At 37.8% G+C, this 17,172-nt stretch overlaps 3 protein-coding genes and 1 non-coding gene across 4 annotated transcripts; 2 read left to right on the top strand and 2 right to left on the bottom strand.

Moving 5' to 3' along the window:
• The first annotated feature begins 883 nt into the window (after positions 1-883).
• On the top strand, positions 884-955 carry TRNAH-GUG. Its single transcript has one exon. It is a non-coding gene; the product is annotated as a tRNA-His (tRNA).
• A 159-nt stretch (positions 956-1,114) lies between these two features.
• LOC101309269 (dolichyl-diphosphooligosaccharide--protein glycosyltransferase subunit 4A-like) lies at positions 1,115-2,818 on the top strand. The gene is made up of 2 exons (XM_004302742.1): positions 1,115-1,137; positions 2,479-2,818. The coding sequence occupies exon 2, from the start codon at positions 2,479-2,481 to the stop codon at positions 2,584-2,586; it is 108 nt and encodes a 35-aa protein (XP_004302790.1). The 5' UTR covers positions 1,115-1,137; the 3' UTR covers positions 2,587-2,818.
• Positions 2,819-3,174: 356 nt separating this feature from the next.
• Positions 3,175-7,510, bottom strand: LOC101292821. The gene is made up of 3 exons (XM_004305165.1): positions 6,983-7,510; positions 4,890-5,057; positions 3,175-4,797 (listed from the first exon to the last, which is right to left on the bottom strand). Exons 1-3 carry the CDS (start codon positions 7,508-7,510, stop codon positions 3,175-3,177), a joined length of 2,319 nt encoding a protein of 772 aa, XP_004305213.1.
• A 4,110-nt stretch (positions 7,511-11,620) lies between these two features.
• LOC101292719 lies at positions 11,621-16,000 on the bottom strand. Its single transcript, XM_004302688.1, has 5 exons — positions 15,879-16,000; positions 15,037-15,241; positions 14,366-14,705; positions 12,320-13,294; positions 11,621-12,021 (listed from the first exon to the last, which is right to left on the bottom strand). The coding sequence occupies exons 1-5, from the start codon at positions 15,968-15,970 to the stop codon at positions 11,891-11,893; spliced, it is 1,743 nt and encodes a 580-aa protein (XP_004302736.1). The 5' UTR covers positions 15,971-16,000; the 3' UTR covers positions 11,621-11,890.
• Between the last annotated feature and the right edge of the window lie 1,172 nt (positions 16,001-17,172).

Raw genomic sequence — 17,172 nt, 5'->3', positions numbered from 1 at the left:
TTTTTTTTTATTAATTGACTTACCTCAAATCAATTCAAGAATGTTATTGGAAATTACAATTTTACATTCATTTTCTTATGACTTATCAAACAATACATAATGGTCTGATCCAGGTTGCGTTTGCGTGTACAAGGATTGTTTCATGTATAAAAATAACAGGTATGTTAAGAAATCACGGAATCATGGAATCACGGATAGGTTTCGGGTTGTAAAAGGTGGTGCAGCCGACTATGATGCAATCCAAGGTGGTTTCGTATGTAGGGGCTAACGCACAAGCTATAAGGGATGGATTTTGTTGCCCATTGTCGAAGAGAATTGAACCATTCTGATAGAAATGTGTGAAATGAAAAGCTTGTTGATGAGTAGATCCTTATGAGTAGTGTTGATGAGTAGATCCTTATGAGCGTTAAGCACTTCTCTAATTTTTTGAACATGTAATTGATTAAATTTTGTTATTCAAGATTTTGTTACTGGAGATTTGTTTAGTTTCTTCTAAGACCTCATACCTAGCTTAGATCCAACCAACACTTTTTATGACACTATTATCAAATAATCATTAACCAACTAGCTAGCAAAGGAGAAGTATAATAGATTTATATCTCATTCATCTCTTTAAAGGGCAAAAGTCCCCATATTTTTGTCATGTATATTATTTCATGCCGATATTAAATTTATGTGTACCGCTATGCATATTGTTATCATGTTCTCATAAAAGTGGCATGATCACGCTACATGATCATGTACATGATTTTGATTGGTTATATGACTTATATTCAAAACAAAACAAATTACGAAAAATCGAGAGAAAATAGTGAAAAGAAGAAATTATTAAATACCATAATGTGTTTAATTTATAAATATAATGTGGAGTATTTGTCACCATGTGGCTGTAGTTTAGTGGTAAGAATTCCACGTTGTGGCCGTGGAGACCTGGGCTCGAATCCCAGCAGCCACACTTTCGATTTTTTTTTTCTTTTCTAAATTCTTAGTGCAGCCAATAGGTGATACGGCGCCGTTTGCTCTTCAGTGTCCAGATTTATAAACGTAGACCCATTTTACACTCGTTACTCTCTTCTCGACATACAATTCTCACAGAGCTTCTGCCATTGACTGAGACTACTCCTCGGCTCCCAAACTGTAAAATTCTCTCCCACTCATCTTCAACTTATGATTTCGTTTCACTTTGATCCTTTAGATCTCATAATTCACCATGCCAATTCTTGTTCATATTCTTCTTGGTGTTTATTTTGAAGATCTGAATTGTGTATAAAGTGTTAATTGCAATGAATGAATTTGATCTTGAATTTGTACATGAGTCTTTAGTATAATGCTTGATTTCGTAGAAAGGATCCATCTTTAGTCAGTTGGTCGTTGTTGGGTTTTGCAAATTGAATTGAATCAATGGTTTCTGGATGGAAGCATAAGAAATTAACAGAATTAGGAATAGTTATATTGATTAAGAGATTGGTGTTGCTAGAACTGTTTAGTGTCGATGGTTCCGATGGGTTTTGAGGGTTTTAGGTGGTGTGAGTTGAGCAGTGTTAATGTTAGTTGGGTTTAGAACAAGATTGGGGTGGCTCGAGCTCTTAGGGCCTTGATCTCGGTACATAACCACAATTGCATTGTGTGCTGCCATGTCACTTCTGCTGCAACCTGTGGTTAACATCTCGGCCTAACAAGTCCAGTGTCAACTTTATAGAAAATTAGAACTCAACACTTGTTTGGTCAACACTACGAGAACTCTTGCCATGTAGGAGAAAGATGAGTATGTCAAGACTTGCTGTGTGTAGAACTGTTGCCATGGGGACTGTGCAATTTCCCTTTTACTAACTGGTGATTGATGAACGGTGGGAAGCCTCTCCGCAAACTCTTAGCATGCCATCTATCTCTTTCATGGGAACAGTTGGAAGCTTTTGGCAGGTGTTCTATGGCACTGTTGATTCGTTGTCTATTTGATTCTGGATTTGTTGGGCCGACAAGGTTTACCAGGGGACTGGCATATGAGGTAGCGATGGTGGCGCTTCTCACATAATTCTATACACCCTCCTCCTTTTTGTGGTAGAGCTTCCGGGATTGACTCCTGTGATGTCCCCTCATGTAGCATATAATATGGCACATAGAGCTTTGGCTTCGGGTTTCAATTAAAAAGTAAAAACCAATTTCTTCCATGTGTTGATTTCTTGATGTTATGGGTTTATTGATTTTGTGTTTCGATAGCTGCTCAATATCTCTTACTTTTAGCACTTATCTCAGATTTTTATTGATTATATTCTCTGAATAATTTTCTGTTTGCTTAATGCACATATCTTTTGGAGTTTAAACTCCATGTGATTTTTGTTTGGGTCCGTTACAAAGTTACTTTCTATGCTGCCGAATTCTGTTGGTGTTGCATCCCTATTTATAAGTTTTTTAAATAATATTGTGGTACAACCGTACAATTCATCCTTCTAAAGTTTTGAATTTTATTTGATGTCCCAGATGTTTGACGATCAGGACCTGGGCTTCTTTGCCAATTTCCTTGGCATCTTCATCTTTGTTTTGGTAATCGCATATCATTATGTGATGGCTGACCCAAAGTATGAATAGGCCTGCCATTTTTGCTATTGATAGAGATGTCCTGTTACTTTTGTAGTATGACTGGTTTCACAATGGATGAAACTTAATTTAGTTAAAGGGTTATTATGCAATATGAATGTTCGCTGTTATAGACATGTGATTTTTGTTCACTTTTAATTTCTGCTTCATATGAAATTTGCAGCACTTTTGCGTTGATTGGCTGTGTTTGTATTTAAATTTGGGTACACTGTTTGATGAGATGTTGGTTTTGCTACGTCTTGCCATTGTGATTTGTCGGGTGTTAGAAATGGCAAAAGAACTTTGCCAAGGAGTTTCAAAGTTGGGATAGATGAACTGGAAGGATATATGTGACTTAAGCGGGACAAAAAATAAAATGCATGTAGAAGAGAAAATGTATTGGTGCATATTCAGAAGGACAAGAATATATTTGTTATTTTATATATGAATATTTCAAATTACAACTTGTGCTGGGGATGGTATATACTACATGATAGAACAAATCTGATCGATGAAAAGAAAGATTGGACAAATTTATGAATATCTATCTGCTACTGGGTTAGAAATAATGTCAACGGAGCACATCTCGTAGGGGGACTCTCATTTGACTAGTTTTCTTACTTCTTCCTTGATCTTCATCGTTTCTTCGCTCAAACTACGGATGCAGAATGCCAGGCTGCTCAAACAAAGAACCATTTGGGTCACATCCTTAACTTCATCATCACCATTACGTACTTTGACAACTGCTTCTTGGATATGTTGAACGAAAGTACTTACAGTAGCCTCAGCATGATCATCATATGTACCCAAAATCATGAACGGGTTTGGTGATACGCCCATTTCGCTATCGTATACGCTCTGCGCCTCTGTATCAAATGCTGCAACGGATTTCATCGAAGTCAGCTGCTCAAGGCACTTTAGTGAATTCCCGATTTTCTCTTTTAGATGCTGCAGATCAGTATTGGAATGTTGTTTTAGCTCCAGTGAAGCACCTCCAGATTTCTGTGAGATGAAGTCTGCATTGTGTGCCACAAAGGGTAGAAGATCCGCCATTTTCGACATGGATTCTAGGATCCTACCGTAACAATCACCTTCAAAGGGCAAGAACCAGAAATTAGGCTCTGTTTTAGCTTCCTCAATGAAGTTCTCTAACTTATTGACATGAGATTTTAGCTTCTTGTGCTTTTCTCTCAGTCCAGTAGAAGCTGGTACACATAGGTTTATGTCTTGGACACAGTCTCTGAGTGCCCCCAAGCTTTGCGCAAATTGATTTTTGGCTAGGGTCGCTGCTCTCATAGGATAAAAGAGAACCTCTACTACAGTAAAACAGATCAATCCAATGCAAGCCTCCGCAAGTCTTGCAATTGCAAAGCCACTTGGTTGACCATAATGTTCTCTACCCAAGATTAGCAACGCCCCAATTGCCGCGGAGATCCCACCAGCTTGGCCATACATCTTGCTATGCCTAAGAAAATGAGTGAAGACAACCCAAGGTAAGATGGCTAAGAGCCTCAGCTCGCTAACGCTGTGAAAAAGATAGAAGCATATGATTCCATAGACTGATCCCAATGCTGTTCCTTGTGCTCTAGCATTCGCAACTGTAAATGTCGCTTGTCTTCCTGTTACGAAGCTAATGGCGATGGTGAGGCCTGACCAGTATCCTTGCCTCTTGTTGTAAATCAAACCAAGTAACACAGCAAACCCTAATGCGATTGAGCACTTGAGGGCAAAAATAAAATTGGGGAGGCTTGGACTTATGCTTCTCCAGACCCTTTTACAGATACACTGCGCTTGAGTTTGTGAATCACCTGTTTTTCCTTTGCAATTTGGGTTGTTCCCGGGACTCCGAGCAATAGGGAGGTCACCTAAGAGAAGCTCCATGCAGTACAAGAAGAACAAAGCTGGAAGATCTTGATGGGTTGTTGTGGTGGTTTTGTTAGTTAAAAGGGGCTTGTCCAAGACTTCTCTCTCACCTTCTGGAACTGTTGTTGCCTCAGAAGGCACGGAGTACTTAGATTGCAGTTTTAGGCTTATCTGTAGTTGTGAGTTACGTAAATGATCTCTCAGCCCTTCGTCGATCATATCAGGAGGAAAGGAAGAAGAAGAAGATAAAGCCATCTCCATCCCCCTAATTGGAATCTCCATTTCTTGCAACCTAAGTCCCAAGTCTCTATGGTTTGGTCTTAGAAATTTGATATCTGGTCTCTCCCACAACATACCTTCCTGCTGAAGATGAAATAAACGAGTTTAGTGAACTGAACTAATAAAGCTGATGGCATCTTTGGACTTAATTTTCATGAATGAATATTACTTACCAGATTATGATTGATACTTTGAAGAAGCTTAGCTGCTGCTTTGGAAAGAGATTTTCCTTGAGAAATGGAGTCAAGTGCTACTCTATTGTCGTCGGCAGATATCGCTTCAACAAAAAGACTTAACCTCTTGGAGGCATTTTCAGCATAGAGTCGCCATGATTTCTTAACCTGTGAAATTTAACACCAACAACAATTAACAACTGCACGCAACTAAAGATCGAAATGCAGACATGAAAGAAAGAGGAACATACAATTTAGGATATGATATATGATTATCAAGGTTAACATATCAAAGTTGTCAAATTGTATTATGTGTCCAGAGATTTATGGATCCCATATGTAGTTCTTTTTTGTCCTCCAATCTAGCTACAACCCCGTACGTGTCGATCTGAATACAGAATCACTAACAAGCTGGATGCTTAGACTAACAGAGACAAGGAATGCTTCAATGGGGTTAATTTGTATTCAGGTAATTAAAAACTAGCTAGCTAGCAGGGTCGGGCAACAAATTGGTTAATCAAATGCATGATGCATTTTGTAAATTAAGAATAAGGAGGAGATCGATCGAGAAAGAAAGTAGCTAGGAGGGGAAGACGTCGATGATCGTATTATAGTTTTAGTTGAGGGTTCGTTCTTATACTTGGCCAAGTAGGAAGCACCATGCATAATTCTCATCCCCTATCTTATTCAGTCTCATGCGCACCGAGTTATTTCACCCTTACTCCTGAGGTAGATAGGTCATGCTTTTTCCTATTCACGCACCTGATTTTGTGATATTCATACAACAAATTTTTCAGACTTTGCATGCGTATGTTACATCGATCATTTTGTTGTTTGGTAAAAGAGACAATCAGACAAGACCAAATAACTCTACGTATTGCTTGCAATTGGACCACGAATCCCATTGTTTTGGATCGATCAGCAAGTCATTATCTCTCTAGACAATTTTATAACTATATGATTATGTAATGAAATAATTTTATACTTATGTAGGAATGAATGAATGATTATGTATAATAAGAATTAAAGGGCTTAAACATAAGTTAATTATTTCATGCATTCTGGCAATTTACCTCATCAAGCTGCCATTTGCCGGAGGAGTTGGAGAAACAAAATGCTTATGTTTGATTGTCAACTTTGATGACATAAATAGAGGAATTCATTAGCCGATTTCGAAGATGGAATGTATTATAGTTGGCTTCACTCTGGTTGGTTCATCTGTCAACCCTCTTAGACTTGGACGAGTTCAACTTGCTTTAATATACAACTCAGAATTATAAAACGGTAATAATTAGCTGTTGGTTGATAGTATCTTCAAGAATGGCTCTGTACGCTACGTCGGTTCGTGTTCTCCAAACACCTCCGGCAATCTTAATTTGTTCGGAGCGTGGATAACACTGTGGTTATAACGACAGTGTTAATCTGCAGTTGCAGTTTTGCACTCCCGGAAGTGCAAATTAAGAGTGAAAGATTAAAGCTAATTAATTATATAATGTCTATTTCTTAATTACTTGCTTTGTTTAGTAAGCTCTTGAAACCATCAACTCCATTCCTTATTTCTTTGTTGGTCTGCAAAACGATGGCCGGGGAGTGAGGCTACATTTTATGTTTCTCCATATGTATTTCTCCGTCCCAGCTAACACCTTTAATTTCACACTAATTAACATCTTAATTTGTCGTTTAGAATCTGAAAAACTGTATCCGAGTATCTTACTAAACTAAATAGGCTCGGGCTTAGTTGGGTAATTTTCTAACACGAACACGATGATATCGGGGTGTACGTAGAAGAATATCGTGAACAGCTTACACTCAACAGCTTAAGCTTTTGGTGTGTAGTATGAGTAGTATCAGAATTCAGAATCCTTGATTCCCCCAGCTCAAACAGCTAGTTCTCATTCTCATGTCTTTCTTGGTTTGCAAGGTTACTCTCTCTGGAGCGTGATTGGTTAGTGTGGTATATACAAAGTTCCGGTTACTATTCTTTACAAAAATTGTAGGTCTAAGCTTCTGATGAGATTTAGTGATTTTCTTATTGAATTGTGATGCAAAGAAGAACAACAAATGCATATATATTAACTACTTATATAGAGTACCTCATAGTAAGCTAGCCGAGGATATGGAAACATCATAGCAAGAACAGAAGCCAAAGCTCCAAGCGCTGTACTCGCCACCACCTCAGTTGGGTGCAAGACAATATTAGTACCAGCACCTTGAACAACAGTACCGACGTAAACATTCACAAACTGCCCAAACGCGATCCTTTTGGTCATCAAGTGCGTCGACCCCGGCAACGCCACCATAAACACACTGACAGCCACCGCCCCGGCCGCCACCTCGTTAGTGAACCGTGCTGGTCCAATCAGCCACAGGGCCGGCACGGAAGAAGCCATCACCTGGCATGTAGCGTAGAGCACATGCCAACAGCTCATAAGGGTCTGGCCTAGGGTTGCGTCCGAGACTATAAGGATTGTTGTCATGTAAGAAAACGATGGGTAGGTTAAGAAATTGCGGATAGGTTTCGGGCTGTAGAAGGTGGTGCAGCCGACTATGGTGCAGGCGAAGGCAGTCCGGAGAGCAGCGGCTAAGCGCAGGCGCCATAAGGGATGGATTTCGTTCCCCATTGTTGGAGAGGATGGAGCCATTTTGATGGAAAGGTGTGAAATAAGAAGATTGTTGATGAGTAGAGACTGATGAGCGTTAAGTGCTTCTGTAATTGATTTGTAGGAGAGGGAAGATACACATTTGCTCTTTGAGCTGAGGATGTACTTCTGCTGACGGAGAAGGCTACCTATCATATATATAGAAGAAGCTTGTCAAACAATAAAACGAATATCGACATGGAACTCTGGGGGTTTACCATTTTTTTGGGATACAAGTGAAATAAGAGTGAGAGCAAATAAGATAGATAAAATACGATAATCATATGTTCTCTTCTTTAGTTAACTTTGTGTTTTGTATATTAATCTAAGGTTTGACACTTTGACTTCTGATATAAGAGAGGGAGGAAAATCTACCAGGAAAGAAATAGCATATCACTAAAGCAGATGTTAGTGGTAAAACAAAGCAAAAAATCCAGGGAGGAGTTAAATATTTATGAAAGAATAATTAATGAGGTCGTGATTTTATTGATATATAATCAATTCTCTATAAAAGTATAAAATTAAAGGAAAACTTTGGACAATTTTGAAAACGTTTGCATTTCATGCTTTGTATTGAAGAAAACAAGAGAGAAAAGTAAGAAAGAGACCATTGTATTATTAAGAACAAAAAGTTTCGCAGAAGCAGCCACCCTGTATTGGCTTATATATCAGTAGCAGCTGATACAAGGTTCTACTATATATGATCAAGTACTGTAGCATAAACAATTAATCAATTTGCTAAACAAACTCGAAGCTACGTACGTACTAGTATCTTTTATGTCAATTTTGATTAAGAATTTGGGTTTTGCATGTTGTCGTATAGCATCTGTAAGCATCGATCATGGGTACTAGATTTGAAATTGTTCTTTTTGTTTGAGCTTCACTAAAACCCCATAATTGAAGAACAGCTTCTGTTTATAAAAACTATCGCATGAGAGTGACTTAAAACTTGATGGGAATTGATTAAACAAATTCTCAAACAGTTAGCACTCAAAACAAAAATAGTCTTTAATTTCTTTCAGATTTTCAGTTAAGTTAACATTTGATGCTGATTAGCAAAAACATCATTCTCTTTAACAAAATAGGAATCCTTGGTTAAAACCCCCCTCTGAATAAGACTCCAAGGGGTTTCGAATACGAATTTGAAAGGTATTTCGTCCATGCCTCTTGATTAAACCTAACTTATTAATCAAAAAGGGCTATTTTGAATTTATTCACGAAAAAGAAAAATGAAATCTAAAATGAACATTTTTCCAGGAATGAGAAGTTTCATCAGAAACGTTATGTGTCTACCGAACCCACTATGTCAGTCGGCAGGAGTTGAGGTCTTAGATCATTGGAGTCTTGAATCAGTTTTTTTTTTTTTCCCTTCCAGGAAAATTGCTGAGGATACATCAACTGTCAAAACCTTAAAATGCAAAGGAATGGGTGAACCACAAGCTACCAAGTTGGTAATAGCTAGTATTTAGTGTAAGTGTGCAACTTTGGTCCGCAGTATAAGACTGAGTGACTACTCATAGTCATTAACTATTGATAGGTCTATTAGCAGAAACTGGCATGTCATCTTATCTGGGTTCAAAACAAAATTGTTCCTAGTTCAGGCAGGTTAATCATGAATGGCTAATCGTGATCGGCTGCCGAATCGTTGATCTAAGTAGAGGATATGATGAGGTGTGATTAGCATAAGCAACCGAAATGATGAACATTTTGGTAGCAAATGGCGTACGAGACAGGCAACATAGCAAGAAAACCCAGCTTGATAAGAATAAAGTGCTCGTCTGGCCACTAACTGACCAAAAGATTCATGCTCAACCACCCTTGAATGTAAATCCAATGGTAAAGATAATTACTTTTAAGTAGAGTTGTTTTATTTCCAACTATTTTATGTAAATCTAAGATGATTGAGCATGAATGTCATGACGGGTGAACACTATTGTTGATAGGGTAAGTATCATTTACGGTTAAAACAATAGACCCTAGCGTGTTATACAAGAATCACAATGGCATATCTAAGACCACGATCAGGTATGGGTATAACCGTATACGTATTCAAAAGAAAGCAACCATTTGTCACAGTAGTGAATTCTAAATATGGCTCGAATCTTCTATGTTTTTACTTCAATCTTCACATCCATCACCTTCATCTTAGGAATTGTACACTTGATAAGGAGATACGATGGTGAAGCAACTAATAATGTGATTTGCTGCTATAAATCTAATCAATTTAATAAACAAACTGTCTTACAGAGGTTCATCCACATTCTGTTTGAAAAGGACTTGGAATCATGTCACAAGGTAACAATGTCACGACTACTGATAGTGACGAAAAAACACTAAAACATAGTATACATACATGAATTTATACAAAACTACTTTAATATGTACCTATATCTTGCCCGATATCCGGTATGTTATGTTATCAAACTATCAATCGCAACCACATGTGAAGTTATGTTATCAAACTATCAATTGCGACCACATGCTCACGGACTTCACGCCTAACTATACCTAATGAGCAGTATATCAAGAGAACCTTACCCTTGACCTACCCTGCTTATGTAACATCTTTGCTTGGTAGTAGCAGTTTTGCTTGTTTATAGTTAGTAAGAGAAGTTATCAGGTTTCTCTAACATTTGACAAAGGCTTGCTTGCTGCTCAAAGGGAGCTTCTATATACACAACAAAATGCAAGCTTATATCATCCTGCTCGCTGGTGGCAAAGAAGCCTAATTTAGGATACATGTCCTATTTGATCGAGTCTGATAACTGATACGATGGGGATATATAAGGACCAAAATTAGTAAATCGTATTCGTTATGGTACGAGCAACTGATACGACTTGTCCTACAGCTGTTGAGCTCATCAGGAATAGTGTACAGGAAGGTCTAAACGAAGATGTGGACTTGATGTATTTATGGTTAGAATGCATAAACAGAGAAAGGTGTCACAAATTCTCTAGTACATGAATGTCGTGAGGAAAGGGAAAACTTAGACATGTAAAAAACCTAACTGCATAATTTGAAATTACATATATGTATAATAATAATCAAGAAAAGTGACATAGTGAAGGTCACAAAGGCAGTTTTCGAAGGAGATAGGTGCATTTTCTTCACTATCAGCCTATCTTTCATCAGCCTTATCACCTAGTTTTCCAATGACAACTTGTTCTACACCCCAACATGACCTAGTAAAACTTACCTTAAGCTCAAGCTAATCAATAAGTACATCAGAGAATCAGAGAGAACGTATCTATTTCCCTGGTAGATAAACTTTTCCATGTCCAAGAACCCATAGTAGTTCAAGGAATCTATATTATGCGATAAGGCCAGTGCTTTAATAACAATTGTACAAGGGATGGGCACTTGTACATCAGTATCCAATAGGTAGTAGGCTCAGGACAATCAAAAGGAGGATCAACATAGAATGCCCAATATGCAGTGCATATCCTTATGATGCATGGGCGCAGAAGTGGCGTTTAATCTTTTCCACCAAAAGTTTGCACACCAAATTGCAATCAGGTGTTAAACTGAGATCCTAATGTTGTCACTATCTTGTATCGACTCACGAATTTGACCAGTTCCCACTTGTACATATCTTGCATTTGCTCACCATTTCACGCTTATCAACTGTAAGTTGCGTAGCGTGGCTGGTTTGAGCCAAATGCCTAGGCCAAAAACATGGCACTGTGATTCATTCAAAAATGAAAAAATGAAACTATAAACTCTTCACGAGTTAACTAGACAGGGTACGTCATTAACACAGCTGGTTTGGTGGGATTCACCTCCTCATTTTATTTTGTCATATTGTAGTAGTGACCTTATGGGTCTTCCCCAATTTCAGTTTTCATAGTTTTGTTTCGTTGTTATTTTATTATGAGAGGTTTTGGTCTAATCCCCATCTCTTGATGTTTCTTTTTTTTCTTTTTTAATACATAAGAGTGTTAGGGGGTCATTCCTCTCTCACTCATCTTTCAGACAAAAAAAAAAAAAAAAAAAACCTAGACAGATCACAGATGTATAATCTTATAAACAAATATAAAACAACAAAATGCCTGGACAGATTTAATATGATACTGCAACTGACTATCACAATTCTGCTATCTCGAATGTTATTCTACCACGTTGTCTATTCCATCAGTGAAATAGTGCCAAGTTCACTCATGCATCCACCTAAAGTAGGTAACATCTCAAATACAAATAAGTATACCTTCTTACCTCAAAAAATAAAAAAGCATACCTTCTAATAGCTTCCTAATCTCGTACTCAGACATAGGCAACACAAAATATAGAGTTTTACCTCTTATCAGTCCCCCAAAAAGTTGCCTGTTCTTTATTGTATGTAATGCTGATGAAGAAGGAATAGCTTACGACTTGTTCTGTGAACGAGTCCGAGGGAGAAACCTTAACTGTGGAGAAAACTGTTGCTCTTGCCTACTCGAAGAATTAGACTTCCTCTTCCGGCCTTGACTATTGTCACCACTGCCTGACATTTTTCCTGCAGTTGACACAGTAAATACCGAAATTTAGAAAGAAGAAACGAGGGCATGCAACAAGAATACAAAAGGGAAACCACAAGGGACAATATGATCAGCTTAAATATGGACCGGGCCGCATATAAATTAGTCTAAGATTCAAACAAGTCAGTTTCCAAAACTATGAATGGTGATGAAAGTCAAATTGTGAGACTCAATTAACAGTGAGATTTCCGAGATATATTTTCTGCGATGAGTGAGATAACACAAATAATTATACATAGACAAGATATGCATAAATGCACTATAAACATACTTAACCTTCAGTTTGTCGACTGTTTCTCACAACCCCAGAGTTGTGCTGTCTATTACCATCTTCACCTGACGTACTGTAATTCTGAGATGATGCAGAGCCAGCTTTCTTCTTTTTTGATTCACGATTTTCCTTTTCTACTGCATGGCATTCAGGAACTATCAAATTGTCTTGACAAGAGACCCTGGAACGAGTCAACCTCCTCAAGTTGGTTGAAACGCTTGAGTTGGTGTCTTTAGCACAAGTCTTTGTCTGAACATATGCATCTTGAATGACCCCAAGATCACCAGATGTCAGATTTTCCTTATGGCCATTACTCTCTGAATGAAGTGGTGAAGAGACTGCTTTCTTTGATATACCATTCTTCTTTGTCAATACTTTGTTTCCATGAACAATGTCAGTTCCATCAGAAGAATATGATTCTGTACTCTGAGCAGACTCGCTCTCTTCTGACCCATGTTTACTTGCCACAGATGATATATCTTTTTCTTCTTTGACTGCTGAACGAGTCAACCATCCTCGATTTGTTACGGCCCTTAACTTGATGGCTTCAGCAGAATCATGCAAATCACTGTTCTGTTTTTCAAAACCTTTAAGACCTCTTGAGCGAGTTGTTCTAGCACCTGAGCCCAAGTTTGCATTTCCATTCTTTGGAGATTCGGTTCTATCAGAAGATACCTTAATAGACAAATCAGTACTGTCACTGGACTTGAAAAGTTCTGTCCCACTTATAGCAATATGCTTGTGAGTAAGTGATACTAGGGAGGCCAGAGCTGCACGGGCAGCAAGAGGACTAATGTGACACCTGTGTTCTGAATGCTCTTCCTGTTTGGATAAGAAAGGGGGATGTGGGTCCTCATCTTCTTTGTTTACTTCCAGGTTACCAGATCTGTTAGCAACAGATTTCAATTGATCCTGGTCATGAGAAACCTGAGCTTTTGAAGTGCCTATTTTGGACTCAGTAACATGTCCACTGCTATCAGCTGCATGCACAACCAGGAAGTATCTAAACCATGCCTTATGCATATGTAATTAAAAGGGCCATTCTATTTTAAACAGAAACTACAAATAAACCTAATCAGTTGGTGCCCCTTAATTTTGTATGCCTCCTGAAATTTCTAATTTTTTCTACTTAACCATAATGATCCCCATGCTGGCTGGGTGGGGGGCTGTGGAGGAAGACAGGTGAAAACTAAAAACTGAAGGGAATAAAGATTTAGGGGATAACTGAACAAAATGTTATGTAGATGTACATTTCCAAATGAATGCAACACTAAAGTCATAACTATATGTAGCACCGTATGAGAGCAGTCAACAGAAATTCTTGCACACACAACTTTCATTACCACAAAGAGAAAAGTGTACCTAATAAAAAAGAGGTTTTTGTAATTGGTACATTTTTATTAAACCGCCCATAAGTGCCTATCAAGCTTCAGCATTAATTTTCATTTTATTGAGAGGAGGAGGAAGAGAAGGGGAGTAGAAAGTATTTAGATTTTGGACTAGCAAAGTATCCATTTATTTACCTTAGGCTGGCCACTTGGGGAAAAAAAATTGAAATGTCAAAACTCATGTAAGATATAAGAGATATTCTTTTACCTCAACAGCAGGATTAAGAGAACAGCATGAAACTAGGATATGCATCTATTCTATTAGGTTATGCACAAGGGATGTATCATACAGTTCATTAATCGAGGAGAATTTACTGCTGCATCAATTTGCAAACACCAGATTAAGAGACTATATCTGTTTATAACAGAAATTTGTCTCCATAGTCCACGCACTCCGTTATTTGTTATAAACTGATAATGGAGTACCTATGGATGAGAAACGTATTGCAACAACAACCCAGAGTACATTTATAAAAAATAAATAAATAAATAAATAAGTAGTGAGTAGGGCTAGTTACCTTTAACCCCTCTAGTATGTCTACTGTAATTCCATTAATGACTATTTGTTTTAAACAGATAACAGAGTGCCTACGGACGGAAGACATATTGCAACAACAAACCAGAGTTCATTAAACAGATAAAGTAGTGAGTAAGGCTAGTTACCTTTAACCCCCTCTATTATGTCTACTGTAATTTCATTTGTAACTCTATTAGCTGAAATGTTGATCTCTTCTATTTGCTTTCCCAATAATTTATTGAGGTCGAATTCAACATCAATGTCCTCATGCATGATTGGAAGGAGAGGTGCAGTATATAAACCCATTTGCTTAACTGATTTGAATAATGCAGCAACAGTAGGATGGGAATTGATGCTTTTGCTTGCTAGTTTCATGATTGAACTGGATGTGATAGTGACCATCTGTCCTTTGAAGTCTGGGTGAAGCCACAGAATCATAAAACTGCATCTGCAATAGACCCTTGTAGAGTGTCTCACTCTGGTTACCTAGTCATCATGTGTTCAGAAATGAACTGAATTAACAAGCATACGAAGTAGTTTTCATCAAAATGTCACTTAAGATGAAAATAGCAACACCATATATAACCACCTGCTGAAACATGAAAGAGGTAATAAAATATCTCATTTCTTTTTTCTTATAGCCGTGAACAGCAGATGCAAAGAAGGAAAGAAATTTCTCAATTTGTAAGACCCAGGGTCATTCCCATTGGCCCTTGAAAAAGAAACAACAATTACTTCAAGAAGATACAAAGTTCGTGATGAGATGAAATCCCCTATTCCCAGTAGGATTTAAATAATTTAGGATGCAGATAGATACCTTTTCCACCTTAGCATCATATAAGTAGCTCTTAAATGGTGATTTATGTATCGCAAGAACATGCTCTCCTTCAATGTGAGAGCAGTCGTCACCCTGAAGAGGACCAGAACGAAAACGAAGACGCATAAGTGCTTCATCCTTGTTCAACACCATATCTTCTAACTCCTGCCTCCCAAAGTCGACAATTAGGCTGTCTTCAGTAGAGCTGTGGACCATAATCAGGAGGCACCTCAATACATTTGCAATAATGCATGCCCAAAACTTGGAAATTTAAAGGCAAATGTTGAAGGCAAGTGCCTTGAGAAAATTAGTTCATGATGACTCACAACACGAAAACATTCTTATTTATTGTTAACACTGAATCTGTCACAATGTAGCAGCAAATTCAGAATGCAGTTATGTAATACTCATCAAGTCACCCCCATACGCAGTCCTCAACTAAAGGTCTATGGCACTCTTTCAAACAAGGGCAATAGGAAAAGATAAAATCAGCTAGTTTACAACTAGCTCGGAAATAACGGAACTGTGAAAACTAAAAAGGAAACTGAGTAAGTGCACAGCTAAGCCACACAAATCAAACAACTTGCATAATTTTCAATGTACAAACAACATCACTAAGTACTCATTTAGTTGCCTAAGAATAATAACAGATAGAAGCTAAAATGCCTGAGGATTCTTGTGAGAGGTTCCCAAATCCCGTATACTCTTTCATGATCGAAACCCAAACTGATTTTCACACTTGAATGAAACCCGGTTTGCAATTAGAGAAAAAACCCATCACTCAATTATCTGATAAAACACAGTGTGGGAAGTGGGAACAGGAGTGAATTAGGGTGATTGACCTGAGAGAGACATGGCAGGGGTACCATGAAGAATCTTGCTTGCACAGAGCTTCAAGTTCAGTGGCATTCTCGGCTTCATTGATGGAGCCCATATCATTCGCTTAGGTTATGAGCTTCTGTTTGGGTGAACAATGATGGAAATGGGCAAGCTGTGGAAGATTGTTTGGTGCTCTTCTCTAGCATTCAAGGAATTCACCAGTGGGAGCTCACTTTCAACATTCACAATTTCTTTTTCTTTTTTCTTGAAGGATGTCAGAGCATTTATTTGAGAAAAAATTATAGGGTATGACCGTTCCTAAATGCAAAAAACTTTATGTAAATTACTCGTGTTTGTTGTTTGACGTAGCGTCACATGGTACGCCTGATTTATAGTAAAATGTAAGTAATTGGATTAGAGTAAGTCCTGGGTTACGAACGAGACCTGGGTCGTTATGTGGTAGTGATTTTAGGCTACAGTTTTCATTAACGATTTTAATTTTTGAGTCATCACGTGGCAGTGATTGTTTATTAAATTTTATTATTAAGTATTTTTGTGTGAATAATAATTTAATATGTTAATAAATAAATTATTGAAAAATATTTAAAGATGATAATAATTTTAAAATGACATATTGAAATTAATGTAGTTATTCTATGACTTATATAAGAAAAGGTAATGCAAATAAGGGTTTTTTTATATTAATTTCAGATTTTTCCAAATTAGGTATTAAAAGAAATCGTCAATTAAATTGAAGCCGTCCGATTCAATCTATAATTGAAACCAATGGTTATGATTAAAGGAATGTTTGTTTTAAAAGTTTAAAACCAACCCGCCAGCCTCTTACACGTGTCCTTTAGGGGCCATATGTTTTTCATGTGCAAGAGCAAGTGTGTTGCACGTGAAAATGAAAGGCTAATGTGCATCCGTGTGAAACACGCATTCTTGAAGTGCGTTAGTTGTAGGGGGTCCAGCTGCTGCAACTTGGCTGACGTCAGCCACGAGGGAGGAGTGTGTTGAGATGGAAGGGAAGGCCTGGGTCATGAAAAATGAATGTCTGGGTCATACCCATAACCTAGGGGAAGGCCTAATGGTCGTTTGGGTGTTTTTTTTTTAGAAAATTACATAGTAGCACATAATCAAATTTGAAAACACTAAAAACTCACTTTTAATATTTGTTGTACAAATTAGGACATGAGCCTAAGCCCAAAACTTATAGTACCAGATCTGATCCACACTTTCATAAGTAAATGACTAAAATACCCACCAAGTTATCTTCTTTCTCCACCACCATCGATCTGGTTCTCTCTCTCTCTC

The sequence above is a fragment of the Fragaria vesca genome, linkage group LG6, assembly GCF_000184155.1.
Source record: "Fragaria vesca subsp. vesca linkage group LG6, FraVesHawaii_1.0, whole genome shotgun sequence".
Classification (NCBI taxonomy): domain Eukaryota; kingdom Viridiplantae; phylum Streptophyta; class Magnoliopsida; order Rosales; family Rosaceae; genus Fragaria; species Fragaria vesca.
Note: the sequence above shows the minus strand (reverse complement) of the source record. Positions and strands in the feature narration are given on the sequence as shown.